The sequence below is a fragment of the Haemaphysalis longicornis genome, unplaced genomic scaffold (assembly GCF_048455015.1).
Source record: "Haemaphysalis longicornis isolate Haplotype H1 unplaced genomic scaffold, Haemaphysalis longicornis Haplotype H1 scaffold_13, whole genome shotgun sequence".
NCBI lineage: Eukaryota > Metazoa > Arthropoda > Arachnida > Ixodida > Ixodidae > Haemaphysalis > Haemaphysalis longicornis.
The window spans coordinates 56,812,115-56,835,782 of NW_027526233.1; the positions used below are offsets into that span (position 1 = coordinate 56,812,115).

At 47.2% G+C, this 23,668-nt stretch overlaps 1 protein-coding gene across 1 annotated transcript; it reads right to left on the bottom strand.

Annotated features, from left to right (window-relative positions):
- Window positions 1-16,039: 16,039 nt before the first annotated feature.
- On the bottom strand, window positions 16,040-16,709 carry LOC144164172 (uncharacterized). The gene has a single exon (XM_077694686.1). It carries the CDS (start codon window positions 16,707-16,709, stop codon window positions 16,104-16,106), a length of 606 nt encoding a protein of 201 aa, XP_077550812.1. The 3' UTR covers window positions 16,040-16,103.
- Between the last annotated feature and the right edge of the window lie 6,959 nt (window positions 16,710-23,668).

Sequence of the window (23,668 nt, forward strand, 5' to 3'; positions counted from 1 at the left end):
CCTGATTTTATTCCGCAGAGGCCGATTGCTGACAGACCGAGAGAGACCGGGGAGACCGAGACAGCGATTACCAGGTGTGTAGCATGCAAACCCCCACCGCGCGTTTCGAAAATGGCGAGAAAAATATTCCTTTATTGAAATCGTCGCCGGTTTACCTGTCATAACGTCATGCCCATGATTTGTGGTGCTGATATCTTATCATCTTCATCGTCAATATCATCATCATCATCAGCAGCAGCAGCAGCAGCAGCAGCAGCAGCACTAGCAACAGCAGCAGCAGCAGCCTTCTAATATTCACTGCAGAACAAAAGTGTCTCCAATTGACCTCCAACCGCCCTTTTCCTGCTCTGCTCGCCTCCACAGTTTACCTCCAATTGGCGCAATTCCCCCCGGCATCATGTTATTGGCCTTCCTATGTTTCTAGACCCATATCTTTGCATGCACTCTGTTACACTAACTGCCCATCGGTTGTCGTTTCTTGTCACATGGCCAGCCAAAGTACAATTTTTTCTTTATTTGAAATAAGATATGCTGCACTCTAGTTTGTCCTCTGATCTAGGTATCTCGTTTGTGCTCCCTGAGTTTTTTTACTCACATCATTCGGTTCGTTGCCATTTGAGCCGACCTTAGCATGCTTTCCAGTTGTTTAGTAAGGTGCCACGTTTCCGATCCGCATGTAATGAGGGTCAGTATGTACAGGTTGAAGATTTTTCTTTTTAGGAACGCAGCTAGTTAATTTTTAGTTTTTAATATTGTTTTCCAAGTATTGCTCAGCCTATATCAATTTTGCGTCGGAATTTTACTTCGTGGTTGCGGTCATCGCTAACAATCTCTCCCATGTAGTTATATGCTTCTACTTCTTGTATTTCAATCCCTCACATGAAGAGAACCTCTCTGGCATGCTTATTCCTCGTTGCTTCAGAATTATTCATATTTATTTTTAGCCCCGGCCTGTCTCTTACGATTGTAGCGCCTCAAGCATTGTTTGCATGTGTTCTCCCGTCTCACCCGTCACAAACCCTAAAAGCCTCAAGAATTCCCCGCTTATCTTTAGTCTACGGTTTCTTTGTCAAGCTTTCTAAATTCCCTCTCATGACATGCTGTGAATAATGAAAACTTCCTGTTTAGTTAGTAGTGGGACATCACAAGTTGAGCTTGCACATTCAATAGTTAACCCTCGTATAACGTTCTGGTATCTGGCGGCGATAATTCAGGGTGTTCGTGCGGCCGGTCAGAAATGGAGGCAGTTAAAGTCCTTGGAGAGTAGGTGTTGATTCACAGGAAAAGAAGTGCCTCCTCTTTGTGGCCAGAGCTTTACGTTCTTGTTTTCTGGCTTTCTCAATGTATTTGCCTTATCAATGCTAAAAACATCATTTCATCGTTCTCGAGGTTGTTCTGGTGTTAGGCACAATTTCTTTGTTCTGAGTAAAGGAATCTTTAACATTGTTCTCTCCTTTACGCTACAAAACCTACCGGTATTGTGCGGGCCACATTTAAAACAAAGTGTTCGGTTGACGTCTTGAGATTGCCCCTTACAGAACATTTAGGAGCAGATTTAAACTTGGGTTAAAACATACCCTATGCACGAGGCTCTTGAAACCAGTTTAAATTTGAACAGTTGGCGCATGGGCAACAGTCGCTGCTTATTATGAAATTGTACGCGAAGAGGAACGCTTGCTGTCAACTTTAACTCTCCGATCCTTGAGCATTGAATTATTGATTGTTAGGATCAATACGCCGACACAACGCAGGTGATGTGGCGCGCCGAAGTAAAGGGCTCCGGATTAATTTCGATCACGTGGGAATCTTTACCGAACGTTGAACTCTCGTACAGACGGGCGTTTGTGCATTTCGCCTTCATTCGAAAAGCGGCATCCGCAGCCGGGAATCGAGCCCGCGACCTGGTGCTCAGAAGTGCGATCCTTGAGCAGTCAACTGTTTTTGGAAAGATTTCAAGACCATCTCGTTTTTATTAGATAATGTTGGATAAACGCCGATCATTTCGTTTTTTGCTAAAGAGCCTACAGAGGTGAAGAACGTGGAGTCATGGGCAAACTAAACGTGATCACAAAATTATCAACCGTAAAAAAGAAGTAGTCTTATTTTTAGGGGCGAAGCTCCTCTTGTTTGGGGCAAGTCTCTTGTCGCGATGTCGCCGTGCCCACTAGTTCTCGAGGCGACGTCTAGAGGCGCAGCTGTGCAATAGCTCCTAGGTCGCCCGCTAGATGGCGCGCCGTAACTCAAGGCGGCCGTAACAGACAGTCCAGCGTAGACTACACTTTAGTATCCGAGACAGTATACGGAAGGCGGCAGGAAATGAGGATAGATGAAAATGGAACAGACAGCTTAGGGAGCGACCACAAGCGGTTTAGCTTGCACTTTGGAGGCGGAACCCGGACAATGCAGAAATAGGTACAATAGGAGGATATAATTTGAATAATGAGCAGTTAAATATCATCACTGATAGATTGGAAGATGAAATCAACAAATAGCCAGGCAAAAATTGGGATTACGACGAAATGATTGCGTTCATAAAGGGTAAGATGAATGAAGCAAAGGAACCAAACCGATGGAAAGGGAAGAGAAAGCCGAGAAGCTGGTGGAATAAGGAAATAAAAGAGGCTATTGACCAGCGAAGAAAGGCGTCGAGGGAACGTAGAGAAGCAAAAAGAACTGGTATGGAACCGAGGGTAGTGAAGGAGAAGTGGGATATCTACCGTGGGAAAAAACTAGAAGTGCAGAAAATGGTGCAAGCAAACATCAAGCAGAAAAGCGAACAATGGATGGCTGAAATAAGGAAGAAGGACAAAAGCGCATCCAAGAAGTTTTGGAACCATGTTAAATCACTAAGCTCAAAAAACGATAACCATCAAAAATTCCTGATTGATGAAGAGGGGGAAGATTTAAAGAGAGAGCACGCGTTGGCGCATATTCATCGAGTGATTAGTGAGAAGTTTAGGACCATAGTGGTAGGGAAACCTGCACAGATAACAGTGCCACAAAAGACTGCGGAAAAGGAAAATAAGTTTGAGCAACCTTGATTGGAAAAAAGCCGAACAAAAGGTTTCCCCCCAGGCAGCAGTGGGCCCAGACGGAATACCAATGCAAGTGATAAACCTAGTTGGACCTAAATGTAAGGAATCGTCAATGAGGGCAATAGATAAGTGGATAGAAACAAAAAAAAATACCGGAGGACTGTTTAGAAAGGAGGATGACTTTATATATCAAGGCAGAGGAGACAGCGCCAGTATTGATTCATACAGACCACTCACAGTAACATCAGTGGTGTATAGAGCCGTAATGCAGGCGCTAAAATCACAAATTGAAGATGGATGGAAGAAATTGAAATACTTGGGGAACTGCAGAATGGATTTAGACAGGACAGGCGACAGGATTACAATCTGTCGTAATAACGCAATGCATTGAAATCGCGAAAGCACAGAATAGACCACCATGGATTACGTTCTTGGACATTAAAGGGGCATATGACAACGTAAACACAGATGGCTGTGGGGAATGCTGAAACTCTAGGGATTAGATGACGAGTTAGTACAGTTCCTTACAGCAATCTATAAAGACAATAGAGTGCACCTTACATGGGAAGGACAGAAATGCGCCCAGCAGGTCAACATCCATCGGAGACTGAAACAGGGATGCCCTTTGAGCGCAATACTGTTCATGCTTTACATAGCAGGGTTAGAAAAGAAACTGGAAGAAAGTCAAGTAGGGTTTAGCCTAACCCATAGGCTGCAGGGCGAAGTGGTACAACAGCACATTCCGGGAATGTTATACCCAGACGACATTGCTCTTTTAGCTGATAACCAAACCGATACGCAGCGGCTAATAAATATTAGCGGCCAGGAAGCCACTGACCTCGGGTTAAGTTTCCGTTCAGAAAAATCGGGAATAATGGTTTACAATGACGCCACACCCGACGTAGTGTCTATCCAGCTAGGCGAATTACCTAGAGTGAAGGAATATAAATGTTTGGGAGTGTGGATAAATAAAGGGGATAACTTCTTAAGTACTCACGAGGAGCAACTTAAGGTTAAGGGAAAGCGTAGAGCCCTCTGGGGGTATAACAAATATGAAGTAGTAAGATGAATGTGGAAAGGAGTAATGCTTCCGGGTCTCACGTTTGCGAATGCTGTACTCTGCTTAAAATCAGACGTTCTATCAGGCCTTGAAGTAAACCAGAGAACGGTAGGATGTTGGGCCTTAGGCGCGCATGGAAAGACAACTAACGAAGCAGTTCAGGGAGATATGGGCTGGGCGTCGTTTGAAGTTAGAGAAGCTCAGAGTAAAATTTGCATTGAGATGAGGTTGAGGGCAATGCATCAACGAAGGTAGACAGCTAAGGTTTTTAGGTACCTTTACTTGAAAAGCGTGGACACGCAGTGGTTAAGAAAGACTAGACGGCTAACGATGAAATACGGAAAGAACCATGGAGAATCCAAAACAGCCAAGGTAACCATAAAAGAGTCAAGACAGATTGAAACGAATAAATGGAGGGAAAAAATGGAAGCTAAAATGTCGTTAGAGGTGTACAGGGCTCAGAAAATGAACATTAGAAAGGAAAATTTCTACAATAATTCCCAGGGCAGTGCTTTGCTTTTTGAGGCTAGAGCAGGTTGCCTGCGAACTAAGAGTTTTGTGGGGAAGTAGTCAAAAAATGATGGGGTATGTGGGATCTGCGGAAAAAAAAAAGAAACTATGCGGCACATAGTGTTAGAATGTGAGGGTACTCATCCAAATCTACATGAAGAGAATATTGGGCTTCCAGAAGCCCTAGGATTTAGGGGATCAGAGAGGAAGTTAACTTTAAGGCTGTCGAGGGGACGAAAAGATTAGAATGCTGGTGGACGAAAAGCAGAGAGGGGAATATTGCCTAGGACAGTTACCAACTGTAACACGGCAAAGAAAGTATTTCGGGCCTATTAAGCCCTGCCCTAAGCACCTGCCCTAAGCAGCGCTAGTATTAAACCGAGAGTGTAAAACATGGTTAAATAGTCCTTTTTGATAAGATTACATGATAAGATTACCCGCTTCAAAAAGGAAACCAATATCAATCATCATCATCACCATCATTGGCGCGTCACAAGCTACTCATCATGAACACCTTGGAAGCGAAAGCCGCGGCGCGGAGAGCTTGCGACGCCGCTCTCCGCGCCGAAAGACGCCTGCGTCGGCAGAAGTAGCCAGCCAGCACCAGCATTGATGCGGACGCTGCGGCAGTGGCGAGGGCTCGGGGAGCAGAAGCAAAGTGTGCTCGTCGACAAGCGGACCCCGAAGTGTGAGCCCGCGAAGCAGAGGCGGCACGCAAGTGGCGGCAAGAGAACCTCGAATCTGAGCGGGCGCGGGATAATTCTATGGACATGTGTATAATGAACATCGTGTATATAAGTGTATATACAATCACCCTAAAACAATGTGTCGAGCCTTTATATGATGTGTGAGCGCATGTTTCACGGGTTTACCGATAAAGTATTCTTTGATTTCGCTCGTTCTGGTTGATATCTTCGTGCTCGCATTTATATTTGTCCATGACTGCACGTACCCGTGTAATCAGCTGCAAGGTAGCCCATTTTCGCGAGCTGCGAAAACGAGCACCGCACCTTTCATACACACGGGAGCGCATGAGGACGCATGTCTCGAGAAGCATCGGGTCTGGAGGGAGCAGCCGTAAATCACAGACGCGGAGGCGCCAACAGACTTTCATGCAGCGACGTTTTTCTTGGCGGAGGATGGCGGAGAAAATTCTGCGCCTGCGTGCCTGGCGCAGGCTTTAGGGAATTCTCCAAATCATCGCACCCATTCCAGCACCCAGCCAACCACTGGCATCTCTGCGACGTCTCAACGTCTATGTGGACGTGTACGCCTTAACGGTACATGTATACTGGACATCCAAAGTCCATGAAATATTTCCATCGAAAATTGTTTATGTAAACAATATTTTGGTGGTACGTTATATTTGTACGTCATATCTACTATGTTCGAGACGCACTCGATGTTGCTGATACCTTATTTGTGTAGATATGAAGGTATATTTTCCTTACGTAGTTTAAACGTTGCTTGTAAATTTGTTTTCTATTTCGCACATGTTCATCGCAGTTACATTTGGTTACATACCTACTTTATTTTAAAACTCACGGAAGATGTACGTTTTTAGTGCTACCTAGGGGTTTGGTACGTTAATGTGCGAGTTTTGTAATCCACGAATACTGCTTTTTTGGAATTATAAAAGCAGGTGACGTAATAAACACATTCGACTGAAGATATCCCCGAAGCAGTTTTTCTTTAGTGAAACTACCATTTTACTTGGTCGTTCTACCTGCGTAAGGAAAATACAAATGCTGGCGGAACCAATCACTGGTGACCCTGTGCAACCACTTATGCTAACAAAAAACGTGTCGCACCTCGCACCAATGGTGCAATGGTGGAGGAACAAGAGAGCTGGCGGCCATTCTCTCTTCGTCGGAGACCCGGCTGTTGCACCTGACATGGATTTCCGAACGTCCTGCTGAAAGGCCTCCATGAGTGGCAAAACCGGATTGATCCGTCCGCTGCCTTTTAAATGTACAACAAGGTAGACCGTGTTAGCATACTCTCGAACCGGCACAAACCGGGATCGTGAACTCGGCATCTGTAGCGCAGCTGTTCGGTGCTCCCCACTGCCGACGCGAATGTACGTGATTTGGCGAAATATAAAGCACGCGAGAGAACAGCCACGAACGCTGGGCAACCTGTTCTGGAAGGGGAAGTTAGATGAGGACGGGAGCACCTCAGGAGGAGCACACTCACGTGCGCTGGGTATTTTTCTTTTTTTCTGCGAGCCCCTCACGTGGCGTTATCGCAGGCGCAAAGCAGAATGATGCCACACGCTCATCTCATAACGCACGCTCACCTGCGCTGGTATTTTGTGCTCTTAGTATTTCCTCTTTTTTTGGGAGCCCCTCACGTGGCGCAAGCGCGCGAGAAAGTCCACGCGCAAGCCTGGACGACGCCGAACGCTCTTAACGAAATGCACGATTACGCGCTGGGCATTTGCTTGGTATTTTTCCCGTCGTGGGCAACGCAACCTAGCGCTTGAACAGCCCAGCAGTTCAAAGGTCCGTAATCGTATAAAAAATACCACAAGAAATTTTTGAACTCTATCAGAGTTTTCTTTTGGGCAAAAAAACTCTTATACCTTGCTGTCAAAGAATTCTAGCAACACCCAGACAAACCTACGTGTTGAAATGCCGGTAAAATATTCTCTTTATAAAAGATATAAATGAATTTCAAAATTGGCGGCAATTTAAGGTTTTCAGTTAATTTAAAATTTAATAATTTTAGGGCATATATAATTTGTGAAGTAAATTTCAGTTCTTACTATTCTGCTACTACTATCCCACTGCTACTAGTGCTACTATCCTAGTGCTACTATCCCACTGCTGGAGTATCAGAATTCATAAGACAACTTTGGAAAGCTCATAGTGCTTGAAATTGCTCCATGCAAGTTTTATTTTTTCTAATTGCTGTGCACAAACGTTTAGGTTGGTCCCAACATTAAAATATTTTGGAACACCGACTGGAGTGGTCGCTTTTGTAATGGGGAAGCAAACATTTCAAGGCAAATGATGTCAAGAGGCTGCGCTCCATGCATTGGGCTCAGCTATTTCACGTGGCGCAGTATGTCTATGCTGGCACAAAGTAATAGGATTGTCCATGTATTTTAAGTGCGAATGCACTTCTTAAGCGAGCCTGAATCGTCCACTGCCGTCGTCCGCATAGCAACAGCTGCGGGTGCGCGCGCTCCTCGTCTTCCTCCTCGTCTCCCCTAGCAACGGGGGGAGATGGGCGCGCGCTACTCTCCTCTACCTCTCTCCGGTCAGTAACTGCGGGTGTTGGGCGCCTCCTCTTCACTTCGGGCGGGAGAGCTCTCGCTCGCTTAGCGGGCGCTCCGCATTCCGACGCGTGAGGGCGCTCGTGTAGCCCTCGCCGTAACGGCGGGCGCTACTCTCCTCCTCCTCTTTCCGCTCAGTGACTGCGGGTGTTGGGCGCCTCCTCTCCACTCCAAGATCACGATATCCACCGTAATCGCGCAATCAACAACCGTGCATTCGCACTTACACACTCTCCCCCACGGGGAAGTGCGAGGGAATTTTTTTCTCCAAAATCTGACACGTTTTTTTCCTTTGGTCCTAATTGCCGATAGAAAAAAAATGATGCGCGCTAATTCACCCTGTGGAGGCTGTTGGACAGCGAAGCTGTAAACAACACACAAAGCCATATCCATGCGACGTTATTTCAGTGAAATGCACTTCACACACAACTTATTACTTCAAAGGGTTATTCTTTATTCACTGCATTATTCATGAACGGAGGTTGGTTGAGTAGCATTGGTGAAGCCAATCAATGGAACCTCTTTTGGTATAGAACTAAACCAAACTCAAACCCGGCGATAGACAGCCTCACTAGTCCTCGGTCTCAGCCTCCGCAGACGCGAGCAAGGAGCTCGACGGCTGAGACGAAGAAGTTACACGACATGCGTTGGTATAGGGTTCCTTTTATCTTTACAACTCCTAGCGCATGCGTAAGGTACGTACATGGCGGCTACACGGGCCGTGGGTGCATCGCAGAGCGGTGCGAGAGGTCGCGTGGCGCTATGATGTGGCATTTAGCTAGAACGCAGATGTTAAACCCGCAGATGTACTCTGTGGGTGCACCGCCTGTCTTCCACGATTAAGCATGGACTCGTAGCTAAACCGGTCAGACAATGGGCTCTCTCTCTGTTTCTCTATTCGTTCCAGGTTCCATTCCTGGCGGTGCCAGTAACTTCTTTTATTGGTTCGTGGCTGTTTTCTGTTGACCCCAAAGGGTCTCGATAGAACCCTGGGAGGGTAGAGGTAAAAAGATTGGACTCAGAAACTCTATTCTCTAAGGGACGCTGAAGTGATTTGTAAACAAAGCGGTATTATGAGCCCAATTGTAGTCTTGAGTCTGTAGGCCACGTCATGAGCAATATTTCTTGGTTTACGCGAATTTATGCAGTAGAAAATTCAACGAGAAAATGTTGTTGTTCTCTCTTAATCCTCGACCATTTTCCGTGGCGCTTCGTATGACGTCGCAAAAAGATAGCTTGTCTTGTATGGGCTACTGCAGGCTCGCTAACCCTCCGACAGAATAAGCCTTCCCAGCATATATTCCGGCGGCCGCCATCGGGTCATCGCAAATCGTTCGCTCAGGTGAAACAAAGCCAGGACTCGTTTTTGAATAGAAGGATGTGCCTTTAGTTTGCTAGTTGGTACACTGTATGAAGCTCTAAGTGCTGGCCGCTTCACACAAGTATCGCACAAGCACACATTGGACGCTTTGCTGACTGGTACGCTAGTAGAAAAATATAAGGCCAATGGAAAGCCGGAGAAGAGTCAGCGAAGTTTTTATAGATACCAAGGAATTGAAATTAACCGCTAGCAGTTTAAAACAACGGTTCGATAAGCACTTTTTTGGGTTGGGTGAACTATCACTGCGGTCAGAAACATGACGACACATCTGGGAATGATTTTTCGTCAGGAATCCAGTCGCTATACGTGAGACATTGTGGGAATTTGGGGGGCCCCACTGCACGAGCGCTATACAAGAAATGGTCGTCTAACCTGCTTGAAATGCTAAAATAAGTGAAAATATAGTGTGGCTACACATTTTATACCTTATATTTCTGCAGCCCGGTAGCGCTGTCTCGTGGCCAAGTGGAGTGGGGCGCTACGTATCTCGCCTTGGAAGTTGCAAGTTCGAATTCTCGGTAGTGCCTGTTTTTTCTGAAGTTGATTACCTTGTTTTTCGCAAATTTTTTTCTGTACTGAATGAACCACTTCTGCCTTGTAGCGTTCATTGCTTCAGGAGCGAGGGCGCAGAACGCATGCAGACTAAACTGACACTGAAGCCCTGCCCAGGTCTAGTTGGCATGCTTTTGCGCGAAGTACTGACTGCTTGCGGGCAGTGGGAACGGTCCCGAATCAGTCGACCATTGGCGCTATGCGATGGCGCTTTTTGATACAAGCATCACCATGCAAGCTCCGAAGATGGGAGAGAGCGCATAGCTATTAAGCTGTGCGCTTATAAGCCATATAAGCCAATGGAATCCACTGTTTACGAGCTTCGGAGATTAACTGTCACGCGTATTCTGAGCGGTTCAGGTTAAACCCGTAACTGGATGAGACCATTTAATTTTCTTCAATTGCCTACTGTTAGAGCGGTGAATGAATGAAGACTGTTTGCAGCTGTGTGAATTGTGTTGTGACCTAAATTCATCTGCAAAAGTTCAGCGAACCGCCAGGGCGTCGACAGTTGTAACTTGCGGATCGCATTTCTCTTGTTTGCATTGTGCATCTCCATTACATCACGGATAAAATGTAAGACGTTATTAATTTTGCCAGTGTAGCTGCGAAAAAGCATAAAATTTGTACTTTGTTGTAGCATTGTGTTAAACGTGTCTTTGAAAGAAAGCGGGAGCTTTACTGACGGGACGAACGTATAAGTAGATATACATTTGCACGTTGATTCCGTAGGTTTTGCCTCGCCCGCTCCGTTGGCTACCGCCTTCTTTTGAAGTTATGTACTAAAGAGCCCAAGTTCAAACTCTTGTGATGCGTGCCTGAGCGAAAACTGTTGTTGGAGACGTGATCTTGACGGGATTAACAGCGGGAAGAGCAGAAGGTCAAAGCGCTAAACTATAACTGAGTTTTATTCAGACAAGAAAGACAGAAACCGGGAAAAATTTCATAGGAATGACAACACCACCTAACCTGAACAGGTATCTCTTGCACTGCCAGCTACAGCCATTGCTCCTACTGGGGACGCAGTGCTTATTTCCCGTAGTGGTCTAGCTGTGTGGACGTTTTGCCCACATTCTTAGCGCCGCCTCGTTTCCCACTTGAGCGTAAAGGCCCTATGCTTTTGTAGTGTCTCGCAGGATTGAGTGCTTTCGCAGCATTGAGGGCGCCTTTTGTACAGTCAGGAAAAAAATAGAACGAGCGAATGTTCACCTGAACGGTGTAACCGTGATGAGTGGCGGTGATGTAATAAACACGAACGCCGGCTTTTCTCTTTTTATATTCTGTGTGTATATATTACTGCGGTTTGGGCGAAGAAACCGTAGATTGACAAATGTTTTGCGGTGGTTCTCACTTTCAGTCTTTTAGAGTGAGGAAGCACTTGGACATCCTCTAGATGTTGCTGAAGGCGACGGAGGGCCATGCGCTCCATTACTTTGCAACGTGAGGTCTGTATTATGGGACTAAGGTGAGGGAGATATAGAATTTTTTACGGGCTTCGGGATGAACATCAGGAGTACCTTATACATTAAGTTTCAGAGTGATATTCAATACTCTCTACGCCGACGATATTACCACCTGGGTCAATGGCGACAGTTTAGGATTCAACACACCCTTCATACAGCCCTCAGAGCTGTTTATCAAGCAGCTCACACTATAGTCTAGCTTGCTCGCCGGAGAAACCTTCACTGCTCATTGTGCACTCCCATCATTGGAACCGAAATCACCACACCACCATTCACCCACAAAAAGTTTTGAAAGTTCTTGGCCTTCACATGCAATCTGATGTAAGAGGAGGTTCGGCCGTGCAACACAGTCTCTGTTATGCCGAACCCATCCTTAACATGGTGCGACGTTTAGCTGCACGCTTCCAGGAGGCTCAAAGAATATGACATTATTCAACTCCACGATGCTCGTATCATCTCCCTGATTGGTTATCAAACGCCGTATGTCGCTCTAACGTGCACCTTGGAAGGGAACCTTAACGTTCGTTTAAAAGATGTCTTTGGGTCTTTCGATCACCCAAGAAGATAATGTCTCGCCAGAAGATAATTTGATGATAATGTCGGTGTGCTCGCCTGCATCACTTCAGGGCACTACGGCAACGGTCTAATTAGTGTTATATCATTGGCCGCCTTGGGAGCAGTCGTAGTTGATTTCAATCAACCGTACCAACCGTTTCCGCCAAAGATTAGCCACTCTATCCATCCATCCATCCATCCATCCATCCATCCATCCATCCATCCATCCATCCATCCATCCATCCATCCATCCATCCATCCATCCATCCATCCATCTATCCGTCCGTCCGTCCGTCCGTCCATCCATCCATCCATCCATCCATCCATCCATCCATCCATCCATCCATCCGTCCATCCATCGATCCGTCCATCCGTCCGTCCGTCCGTCCGTCCTCTTTTGGAGTGCTTGGGTGGCACTTAAGAAACAAACAAGACCTGTGGCAAAAGGGACGAGCCGCCGAGGCCCGTTCTGATGCGTGATTGAATCGAACATGATCATTATGGTGATTATGATTGCGCGAGGTAGTCGAGACGTCATCTTTTCTACATCCTGTCCCGCGCGGAAATGGTTACAAGTTTACGTGTTCAGAGTCCATGGTTGAAAGCAGTCCAGTTGACAGTCAAGCAATTCAGGCCCGTTGAAGAAAGCAGATCCGGGGGCCTCGCCGCTTCTGCCTCCATCGATGAAGACGGCGCTTGTTAGCGTGCCGTAGAGTGGACCTGTTTTTTTGCTTTAAACTGTGGAAAGGAGTCTCAGGGCAGATTTGTTCGTTGCATCTTCTGGGTGGAAACTTTGTTCGTCTGCCGGCAGTCATTTGTCCATTAAAGACGTTGGCCTTATTTTCATCTTCTTGGAGAACCTCGTAGACATCCTTTTAAAGGGGTCCTGAAATGCCTTCCGCCGATGCATGGTTGTACATGTAACCAAATAAAGCAATGTATTAGCAATCTCCTCCTGCAAGAATTTTGTTAAAGCGATGAGTATTAGCTGAGAAATCGTAAATCAAAAACCGCGCATTATCGTCGCGCCGTATTTCCTCCTCCTTTCAACTGTTTCTTCGCTGTTGGCCTCCCCTCCCATGATGCTGCGCTCCTCAGCGGTGACGAACTTCCGCTATTGCGCTCCCACAGACTGCCGTCTGCTACGGGCCAGCTCTTTCGGCTTTTTCATCTTTGTTGACCCCATGGACACTCCTCTAAAGGCTGGAAAAGTGAACGAAGGACCTGGCCGCATGTGTGCGGCCTGGCCTTGCCCTTTCGCGGTGTACGTAGCTGCCGTTGGTATCGGCGGCGAATTCGCAGCCGCGCGGGGAGAATCGTGCGCTCGTTCCCTTTGGTGCACCGCGCACTGTTTATCCAAAAAGCGCGGTCTCAGATGTGACCCCGCTGGTGCCGGGTGTTATTTTGCGGCGGTTGTAATTCCTACTACCGGTGGCATGTGAAAAAGGACATTTTAAACCGACACAGAACCCGTGCACAAAACGCGCCGGATTGGATCGCTTTATCAGCGGCGATGAACGGGAAGGCGCAGAGCAAATTTAACCAACGCCGCACTCCATCAGCGAGAACCCGTGTTCTGACAAGCTGCACCCATGTGTTGCATTCAACACTGACGGGAAAGCGTATGTTTGCACTTGTTTGGATAGTCGTAAAATGTCCAAACACTCCGGCACTCCGATAGCAGATGAGCCGGCGAGACATTTCGGAAAACATTTGACAGATGGCGCCGTATGCATTAGTGTGTCGCTACGCAAAACTGATTAGACGCTCTACCGCTCTACTAAAACTCCCCTCGCAGTGCTTACGTAGCGGGATGCAAAAATTTAGCGTTTAGCGTATGCAAAGGCCACAAACGCTGTACTAAAACTCTATTAGCAGCAAAATAGCGTGCGTATGTGAGGCCGCTTGCGTTTACAAAGCTGCACGCCGATCGCGTACGTTTCAAACCTAGTGACATCGTTTAAATACACTGGCAAGCACAGTGTAACGTAGTCAGATATAAACCGTATGCTCAGGCGATAAGCAAGAGCTTGTTTTATGTGATTGCGCATAAAGGCCCGTTCGCACTTGCGACGAAAGCGAGTGAAAGCGGCAGGAATTCCGTCGCTTTGTCGCGCGACGATCGTTTTTGTCGAATGGTCGGGACAAATTTTCGTCGCGCGACAGAATTTCCGTCGCATTCGCTCGCTTTCGTCGCAAGCGGGAATGGAAAGTTCTGCCGCTGCCGTCTGCGCCGCAGCTCGGAGGTAACCGCGCGATCTGCTCGGGCCGAACGAACGCGCACACTCCCGCACGGCAGCGCCCCAAGCTGCAGCCGGCCGCGTACATCGCTCCCGGCGCCCGCCTGGAGGCCGCCCTCGGCACACTAGCCAGTATATTTCAGGCACTATAATGGAGGACATATTTTTTGCTTCCGATTAACCTAGTTCTTTGCCCCTGTGTTTTTAAATACGTGAAGTGGTTAGCACGTCGTCCTCACGCAGCTCTGTATCGTCGTAGCATCGCTGATTGTCCGAACGAAGCTTGCAGCTAAGCCAATGCAGTGACCGAAGCTGTGTGTGTGTGTGCATCGCCTCCTGTGTGTTGTGGACGCGTTCGTTTCGCGATGAAATGCGGCATTGTACTTCTGCGGGTGGATAGTGCTTCCCATGGTCTGGATTATCTTTCTCAAACGACGTACGACTCAACCTCGCATGGGGTATGTGTAGTGTGCCTGGCTAAAAGCATTCTCGCTTGCGCGCCAGAGTTGTGACTTGCTGTTCGTCCACGCAAACCGGGTGTGAGGTAAGTGCCGAATTTACGACGGGCAGGAGGAGGCAACCCATCGTCTGTCAATCGCGGTTCAGACTTGCAACGCATGTTGTGACGTTGCGTTCGTTCGAAACGCATCTCTGGATTGTTTTGAAGTTGAATAAAATGTACGCGTCAAACCCTGGCATTCGGCTCAGGGCGTTCTCTGCGATTGCACCAAATAAGTGTCACGGGGCTTTCTTTATGGTACGTACTCATGTAACATAAAATCCATGTCGTGCTATGGCCGTGTTGCATTCAATACAAACGGTTAAGCGTTTGTTTACACTTGTTTCGTTTGTCGTAAAATGTCCAACACTCCGGCACTCCACTGGCAGATCAGCGGGCGAGCCGATGCTGAGCAGACGGCTCATCTCTTTGCCGGAAGTGCGTGAAAAAGCCGCCCAATAGCAGGATGTATAGCTCATGACGAACATATGGGAATCGATGATGTAGACATGTGAAGATGGCGGCGTCCAAAAACACGAAGGAAAGGGTGAGAAAAAAGCAACAAACTTTGCAACAAAAGTGTGAGCTTTCCGCTGCGCGTAAAAGAGTAATACTTGGCACAGATGATGTTGACGACCCTATCTAACGATTGCGCTAGTTCATTTAGTGTGCTCAAAATGCCTTTCAGGGCCCCTTTAAATAAACGGTCTACTTTTCTCGCCACTATTTTTTCGCTTATCCTTCGCTGTCGCAATTAGGCTGTCTTTCACCTGGATTTTCCTTTTCATCCTTACAGTCCGTATTCTTTGGGGTCACTTGCATCTTGAATACATTAGGTTGCAAGAAAAATTTGTCCTAGGTATACTTCCCTTCGGTGTACTGGTCCCTTTTCTCTTTTCCTGGCGACATTTCAGAGATTTTATGCAATCGGCTAATTCAGGGAAACTAAACGTGTGCCGACTATCGAGAAGTCTGCTGCCTGTTCCCGCCGTTTCTTCAGATGTCAGTTTTAGTCCTTCACGCCAATTCTCGTTGTCGGGTACGTTAAGCGTCGTTTTGACCGGGAAAGAGGATGCAGTATTTCTTGCTTCCGATGTCGAATCACCAACGTACAACTCAACAGTAGTTTCTGGTTGTGCTTATCTCGCTACACTCCCGATCATTGCTGTTTTTCCTGAGTGCTCATTGACTTTCGGGTAGCACATGGTGTCTTCATCAAGCAAACCCATACAGCTGTTTTCTATTGGCGGTATGTCTTTCTGGTCCGTTTCAGATCTGTACGGGCCTTCGTGGTCTCTGATTACCACATTATCTTGTTCCCTGTTTCCATTTGCTCCGAATTTATCTCAGCATCCGCCCGGTGCTGTCGTAGCTCTGACCTTGCTCGAGATTTAATGGACAATACGCGCTTGCCGGTGTGAACGAGCTGATGGCATGGGTCGAACAACGTTTTATTGCCGATAACGAAGGGTTTATGTAGGCTGGGCGAGTGACGGCACGCTCACGCAGGAGCTACAGCTTGCGCTCGTTATCGCGACAGTGTCAACTCGGTTACATCTTCCTTTCCTTGGTGAAACCAAGATCGCTCCAGCACGGGGTACCGACGATGCTCGCGACGTTCCCGAGAGCTTCTCCGTGGTAGTGGCGGCTCTGGAACGGGACCGGAGTCTGGCAAGCCTGAGGAAGGTGTTGTGGTAGTGTTCGGGCACGGTAGTTCTGGAACCTCCCGGAGATGTTCCCGTCTGCGTTGCATTTCTCGGCCGTCTTCTGTTTTCACCAGCACAGAGCGGGGAGCTCCCGCTGATTCCATCTCAACGACCGTGGACCGCGTCCGTGTGTGCGTGTCGACCACCGAGGCCCTCTGACCGGGTGAGAGGGTGCGCAGGTCCCTAGCTCCTCGATTGTAGTAGACCCTCTGTTTGTGGCGAATATCCTGGAGACGGGTGTGCACCTCCCGGCTTGGCAATGGTGACGGCTTCAGGTGGCAGGAGGGAACTGGTAGCAGCGTTCTCGTTTGTCGATCCATCAGCCTCTGCACAGGTGACTTCAAAATAGCATCACGTGGAGTATTGCGCAACTCAAGCAGAGCTAAATAGAAGTCGCGCCTATTATAGGAACACTTCTTTAGTAGCATTTTTGCTTCTTGAACTGCCCTTTCGGCCATGCCATTTGTGCGAGGATGATAAGGGCTTGACGTCACGTGGGTGACTCCTAGTTCATGCAGAAATTCACGGAACTCGTGGCTAATAAAAGGTGGCCCGCTGTCACTATAGAGCTTCACTGGTAAGCCATGGACAGAGACAACTTTTGCGCACCACTCCAAGTGCCGGGCTGTTGTGCATTGAAACTCCTGTATTTCAAAATAAAAGGAGTAGAAGTCTACAATTATGGCAAACTTTTTACCATCGTGATGGAATAAGTCCATGCCATCTATCTCCCATGGCAGAGCGGGGACATCATGAGGCAGTAGAGGCCTCTTCGTGTTTTGCTTTTGGTGAGCCTGGCAAACTTTGCATGATGCTGCAACCTGGTCAATGTCGCTGGACGTTGATGGCCAAAACATGACACTGCTTGCCCGAATTTTCATCTTTTCCGCCCCTGAGTGGGCCAAATGAAGAAGACGAAGGATTTCTGCTCTCTTAGCGCTTGGTACGGTTACCTTGGTTATGACGTTTTGCTCCTCCATGCGTTGAAGTTCGGCCTTTACTTTTTCTTCAATGGCGACGGGAACCCTTCTGGCTGGCACGACTACACCGGCGGCGCCCGGCTTGAGCTTCATTTCGTACTCAAATTTTTTTAGCTGTCCCAATCCTGTGAAAACACCAGCGAAGGGCTGCGCCACTGGTTATAGTAGTTGTGTCTTGACGCGATCGATGCGATAAATAAAGCCAAGGCTTTCTGCTGCTGCTGCTCCGCTGAGTGTCACCGGCACCTTTTGCTCAATGACGAAGAAGGTTTCATCATGCTGTTTATCATTCACGGATAGCGACAACTGCACTTTAAACTGCGCAGTCATTTTGTAGCCGAAAAAACTCGTTAACGTAGCTCGGCAGGCTTGACGCGTCTTTCTCGGAAGCGACAAAACATCTTGCTTGGAAATCACACAACAGTTTGCCCTTGTATCAAGTTTGCAGACCATCGGACGGCCTTCAACGCAAACTGTCGTGGTCCACTGGTCGCTAGCGAGTGCGCTCACGGTTAAAGCGTCCAGAAAAAAATCTGACCCTTCGTCAACATGCAGCTCTCTTATTTCCTTGCGCGTTGAACCTTTGCTGCGCAAGAAGGATGACTGCGCGCACGCTTGGGCGAAATGATTCAATCCTCCGCATTTCTTGCATGCTTTTCCTATCGCTGGGCAGCGGCCGCTACGATGAATGTTGTAGCCGCATTTGCTACATGGCTTTGAAACTCTGTCCAACGCATTTACGGCTGCAGTTTCAGCGCCTTCAATGGTGCCACGTATCTGCCGAAACTGCACCTCGCCTTGCTCTTGGATGCGACACATTTCGAGTACTCTTTGGTAAGATGGGTTTTCCAAAATTAACTTCTTTTGCAGGCCCTTGACACTAATGCAGAGTATGATGCGAATACGAAGCATGCGCTCATCTAAGTCTCTAAAGTCGCAGTGTTTGGCTAGCGTTCGCAATTCGACAAGTCAGTCATTGAAACATTCGTCCTCTTTTTGTCTCGGGAGCCAAAGCAAAACTTATGGTAAGTGAGGTTCTTCGCGGGCTTCTAGAAGTCTTCAAATTTTTGAATTATGAGGTTTAGATCGCTTGTGCCCTCTCCTGGCTCGAATTTGGAGGAAGCGTACGCTTTTCTAGCCTCTTCTCCAATGGTCACTAAAAGCGTCGCCGCCTGCACTTCTTTAGGTTGCTTGTTCAGCTGAGTAGCCTTGAAAAACAGTTGAAACTCACTTTTTCATGTCTTCCACACAAGCCAAGCGTTTCGCCATGTGTCGAGGGGCTTCGGAGGCGGCAGGAGCGTTGTCGGCAACGCAAGCGGTGTCGACATGCTGGCTGTTTTCTGCTGCCACCATGTGAACGAGCTGACGCAGGGGTCGAACAAAGTTTTATTGCCAATAACGAAGGGTTTATGTAGGCTGGGCGAGTGACGTCACGCTCACGCAGGAGCAACAGCTTGCGCTCGTTATCGCGGCATTGTCAACTCGGTTACAGCCGGTTTTTTCGGGACTAAGTTATTTTCATTTCCAGCTTCAATTTCGTCGCTATCACAAAGGCCTGTAAATCAAATGCGGGAAACATCTCGGATTGCAGGTTCTCAATGTCTACGGTATTTTCGACATCTCTGTTAATCTGAGTCAATAAATCTTTTTGCTCAGTGGGGGTGTTCGGGTGTTCAACAGGCGAGTCAACTCACCTATGGGTGGTTGCTCCAAGCAGAAAAAGTCTTCAACCTTGCCGACCACATTTGTACGTCGCTCCCGCACAATCCGCCGTCTTTCGATGAGGGCCCCCATGGTCCAGTCTAGCGCCAAAGACGTCATTGATGATAGCATCGGACTCACAGGGCAAAAGTCGGCGTGGTCATTCCGGGAGGTACAGCCGCAAAGGCGAATCTCCTGTGTCGCTAAGGTCAGCACGAATGTTTCCGGCTCTCTCTTCTTCTTCTTTGGGCGACCTCCAGCTTTATCAACGGGTTCGTGGGTATAGCGGCTTCATTTCTGTTCTCCAGAGGTGAGAAGGCGGTCGAAAGTAAGTTAAAATCCGCTCGGTCTCGCTCACCTCTGGAGGTCCCTTGTTCCCTGTTCTCCTGGCGGTTCGTCGCAAGCTCGGAGAACGTTGAACAACGGGTTTTCATGTGGAAAAAGGGACGAGCCGCCGTGGCCCGTCTGATGAGCACTTTAATCGAACATGATCATGATGGTGATTATGATTGCGTAAGGGAGTCGAGGCGTCATCTTTTCTACAAGACCAACAGGCAGAAAAATGCAGACGCTAACTATATGCCCATGAAGTAAAATATGATACACGCAGTCTGAACTTGATAACCGCTCAATTTTACACCTGCAGTAAACTGTGTTTGTAGCATTAATGGGGTGACTACTTTGTATTACTTAGTATTCAGGGTAGGTTTTTCTAATGAAACGTTTGCAGTCAGTCATGTTACGAGTATGGTGTTACGTTTCTACTTCAGTGCTAAACATTAGGGGACACAAACGTGGCGAAAAGAAGGTTGCTATATTGTGGAGAACGGTGTGCTACAAATATGAACGATCTTATTGCATTTCTTTATTCTTCTTATACTGAAACGGTAAAGGACTGAAAGTGAGTATCACCGCACAAGAATTATTTGGTTATGGTTCTTTCGGCCAAATACTGCGAACATATACACAGATGATGTAAGAATGGTAAAGCGTGGCACGCGTGTTCACCATATCAGCGGCGTGCACTTGTGGGTTCTGCCATTCCGGTGAACACTCGCGCCTACACACTGTTTTTTGTGTGTGACTGTACAAAAGGCCAAGTATTTGCTACGAGCAAAACGCGCCTCCGAGGGACTTGTAAAGCACAGCGCCTTTATGCAGGATGGGGAAACGAAGGTGCGCTAAAGAATAAGGATAAAATGTCCACAGAGCTGGACCACTACGGCCAATAAGCGTCGCGTCGCCGGTAGAAGCCATTGGGTCAGGTGGTAGTGCGCGAGGAAGTGTTTACGTCAGGTGAGGTTATCATTCCAATTGGGTCCTCTGAAAAAAAAACTTAGTTGTAGTTCAGCGCTTTCTCCTGCATTATCTTCCTGTTGTGTCCTCTATGTGCGCTGTAAAGACCTTCAAGATAGCGTCTCCGACAACCGTTTTTGTTGAGGCAGGCTTCTATTGAATTTGAACTGGTGCTGGTAGGTACATAGCTGGGAGAGAACGCGGCTGCCAACGGACGGGACGGTGTGGAAAGTAAAGAAACAAAGGGCAAACGTTTGTCCACTTATCGCGCCTTCACGTCTGTAGCACTGTCGCTTTCTTATCAACGCACGATTCAGGAACACTAGGCAAGCAACAAAGCACAATGTATACGCCCTTTCACAGATCTACTTTCAAAACTAATGCAGCTTGATATTTTATTTGTAATGTTCCGATTAACGATACTCCCGAGAGAAAGGCGGTGACCGTCCGTTACAACTGACGGCACGCTGAGCTGTTGCATACGAATTGAGCTTCACTCATTCACCGTTGTAATAGTGGGCTTTTAAATAAATTGCAAGGCTCTTCCCCAGTCAGGCGTTTAAAGAGCACTGCGCAGAACAAGCGTGGCAGATGATCTCCAACTCTATAAACGCGGTCGTTGATTGGATTGGCGCATGTAATCTGGAGTTATAAAATTGTCGGTTTTTTCCGTCCTTTTTTCGGTTCTTTTCCATTTTTTCCGTTTCGGTTTATTCCTGCAATAAACATTTCAACTCTTCAAACAATCGCCTCAGTACACATTTGGTGTATTTTATGTAGTTTTTACCTGAATAAATGTTGGAATTCATGGCCCATCTTAGAGTAATTAAAATATTTAAACAGACAATTCTCTTGGTTGATACAAATACAAGAACATTATTGGCCACCAACCTCGAGGCAGAAATAGAGCGGGTTCGCCATAAATTGTTTTATTTGACAAAATAAAGCAAAAAAAAAACGATGCCTCTACTTGCTAAAGCTCCCACGGCCAATTCGACAACTTGAATATTCACGAAGGACGCGAAACTCAAAGACTACAATAAAATGCCCGCTGGTAGTATGATTGATATCTCAAGAGATTATGTCGGTATATATTTACATAAGAAAGATGAATCATAAAACTAATGTCTTACTCCGTAACACCGTACTAGATATGGGAATTCCTGATTTCTGCAGCTGAATAAACCTCGCGAATGATAGCGACCCCAGCAATGAATATTGTTTTTGTTCAATAAACAACTGTGCTTGCGGTGTTGTCGGGTTGTTTCTATCAGAATCAGTGAAATACGCGTGTATGACGGTTCAGAATGAAGTTTTTTTCTTGCACGGATAACTATGGCACCAAATAAAAAAGGGCCCGTCTCCCCGCGAGGGGGACTCGAGTAAATGCGTCGCATAGGGGGTGGGTGTATTGCGTTAACATTTAGTGTTTGGGGAGTTGGTGGTCGTGAATGCGTTGTATCAACAGCTTCTTGACGTAGTTTGAATGAAGGATATAAGGCGTTCATAGCCTTTCATTCTGTGTCGGTTTTGTGGCGCAGTGGGAAGAGCACCATGTACCTCGCGTTCCGCCCACAGGTAGTGAATGCGTTGTTTCAGCAGCTTCTTGACGTAGTTTGAATGAGTCAAGGATATAAGGCGCGTTCGTAGCCTTCCATTCTGTGTCGGCTTTGTGGCGCAGTGGGTAGAGCACCATGTATCTTGCGTTCCGCCCGCAGGGCCGTGGGATCGGAACCAGGCGCCGGTAAGTATTATTTTTTTATATATTGTAGGGGGAGGGGTGCGGACCTGTTGTTGAGAGCGAGGAGGGTTGCGTGATGCGGGAGAGGAGGAGTGAGGGAGAGGGTGCACCTGGAACGCCTGTTGCGGACGCCGAGGCACGCCGACAATGCCGGGTGACATCGTGAGCTAAAGAAATGCTCTGCATTTAAAAAAAAAATGTTTCACTAATGGGGAAACGTACATGCGCGATCCTATTTTTTGCGCACCGGGGCGCAGAGGTGAGCCCTTTCGTGATGGATAAACCTTACTGCTGCGCACGATTTGTCCTCAAACAACCGGGCGAACCGTCGCGGTGCAAGTTTTCGTTGCTCCGTCGCGCACCGAGATATCTAAGGAGCGCCTAGGTTTAATCCCGAGATGCATCGCTCCGAGGCCGAGGAGGCCGTGCCGTCCGCTGCAGCGACGGCGCGTCTACGCACTCGTCTAAAGGCAGACATGGCCGTATATTTTTGCTAACATGAACGAGTCGCTTGCGAATTCAAAAGACATCGATGCTATGGGCTGAGAACGAGCGCTAATAACGCGCAGATACTGCACATGGCCACACAAACATTATGTGTCAAGTACGAATTTCGCTTATTGCAATTAAGGCTGCAGGGCTAGTAAGTAGGTGTAAATATTGGACCTTTGCATTAGTTTTGTTCCAATGTATTATCACGCACAGTCACTGGAGTGCATATATCATTAAGGTGGTACATATTTTTCCGTAGGTAAGGTAGAGGACGTGATTGCAGGCGCTCACGTTTTTGTGGCTCTGAAACGAAGAGAAGCAGCTTGTAGGCTGCTGTTTAGTAGGATTACATTGTCGCGATGTGTTGGGGATATAGTTGGTGTGGTGACTGTAAAAAATATCACTTTGTAGCAGCGCTGAACCCTATTCAGCTACATTGTTTGAACTTGTGAACCCCTGATGAGTTGCTCCAATAGCCTAAAAGATGGCGCTAGGGTAGAACCGCTCAGTTAGCCTTATCACAGCGATCCGGACCAATGCGCAGCATCGTAAGCACCGCACCGCACCAGTTTTGGCCGTAACCATGGTCCACGTTTATCGAAGACGCTATGGGCCACGTAAAATAGCTGCGCCCAATGCACAGAGTGCATGCGCCTCAGCGTATCTTTCCATAAAATGTTTTTTCTTCGCGTCTTTAATAAGCTACCTCTTGAGTACACGTTTAAAAATATTTTTCTGTTACGACCAACCTGAACAGTGGTGTACAAATAGGAAACTTTACAACGCACCCGGTGCAATTTCAAGCACAATAATTTTTGCGAAGTTAGGCTAAGAATTTGGATGCTCCACCATGGTACCATACTAACGCAGGCGAATGTATATATTCTAGAAATTTTTAAATGCACCAAATTTATGTAGTACTAAAGTAACTGCCAGCCTTAAAAACCGGCAGCCAATTTTAAATTTCATTCGTTACTTTTTCAAACACGGTATTGCAGAAGCCTTCAAGCAAGTAGGTTCGGCTGGGTGTTGCCAGAGCTTTTTTTCAAAATAGGGCATTGCGTATTTTACGGAAAATGATTGATGAAGTTTAAAAAAAAACAGTTTAATATTTCTCACAAATATATCTGAACTTCTAACAGCGGAGCTGTTCAAGCTCTCTGTGGCGTTGATGACG

What these genes read in the sequence shown, in the direction of transcription:
- LOC144164172 (XM_077694686.1), bottom strand. Translation starts at nt 16,709, where the DNA reads ATGCTACTAAAGAAGTGTTCCTATAATAGGCGCGACTTCTATTTAGCT.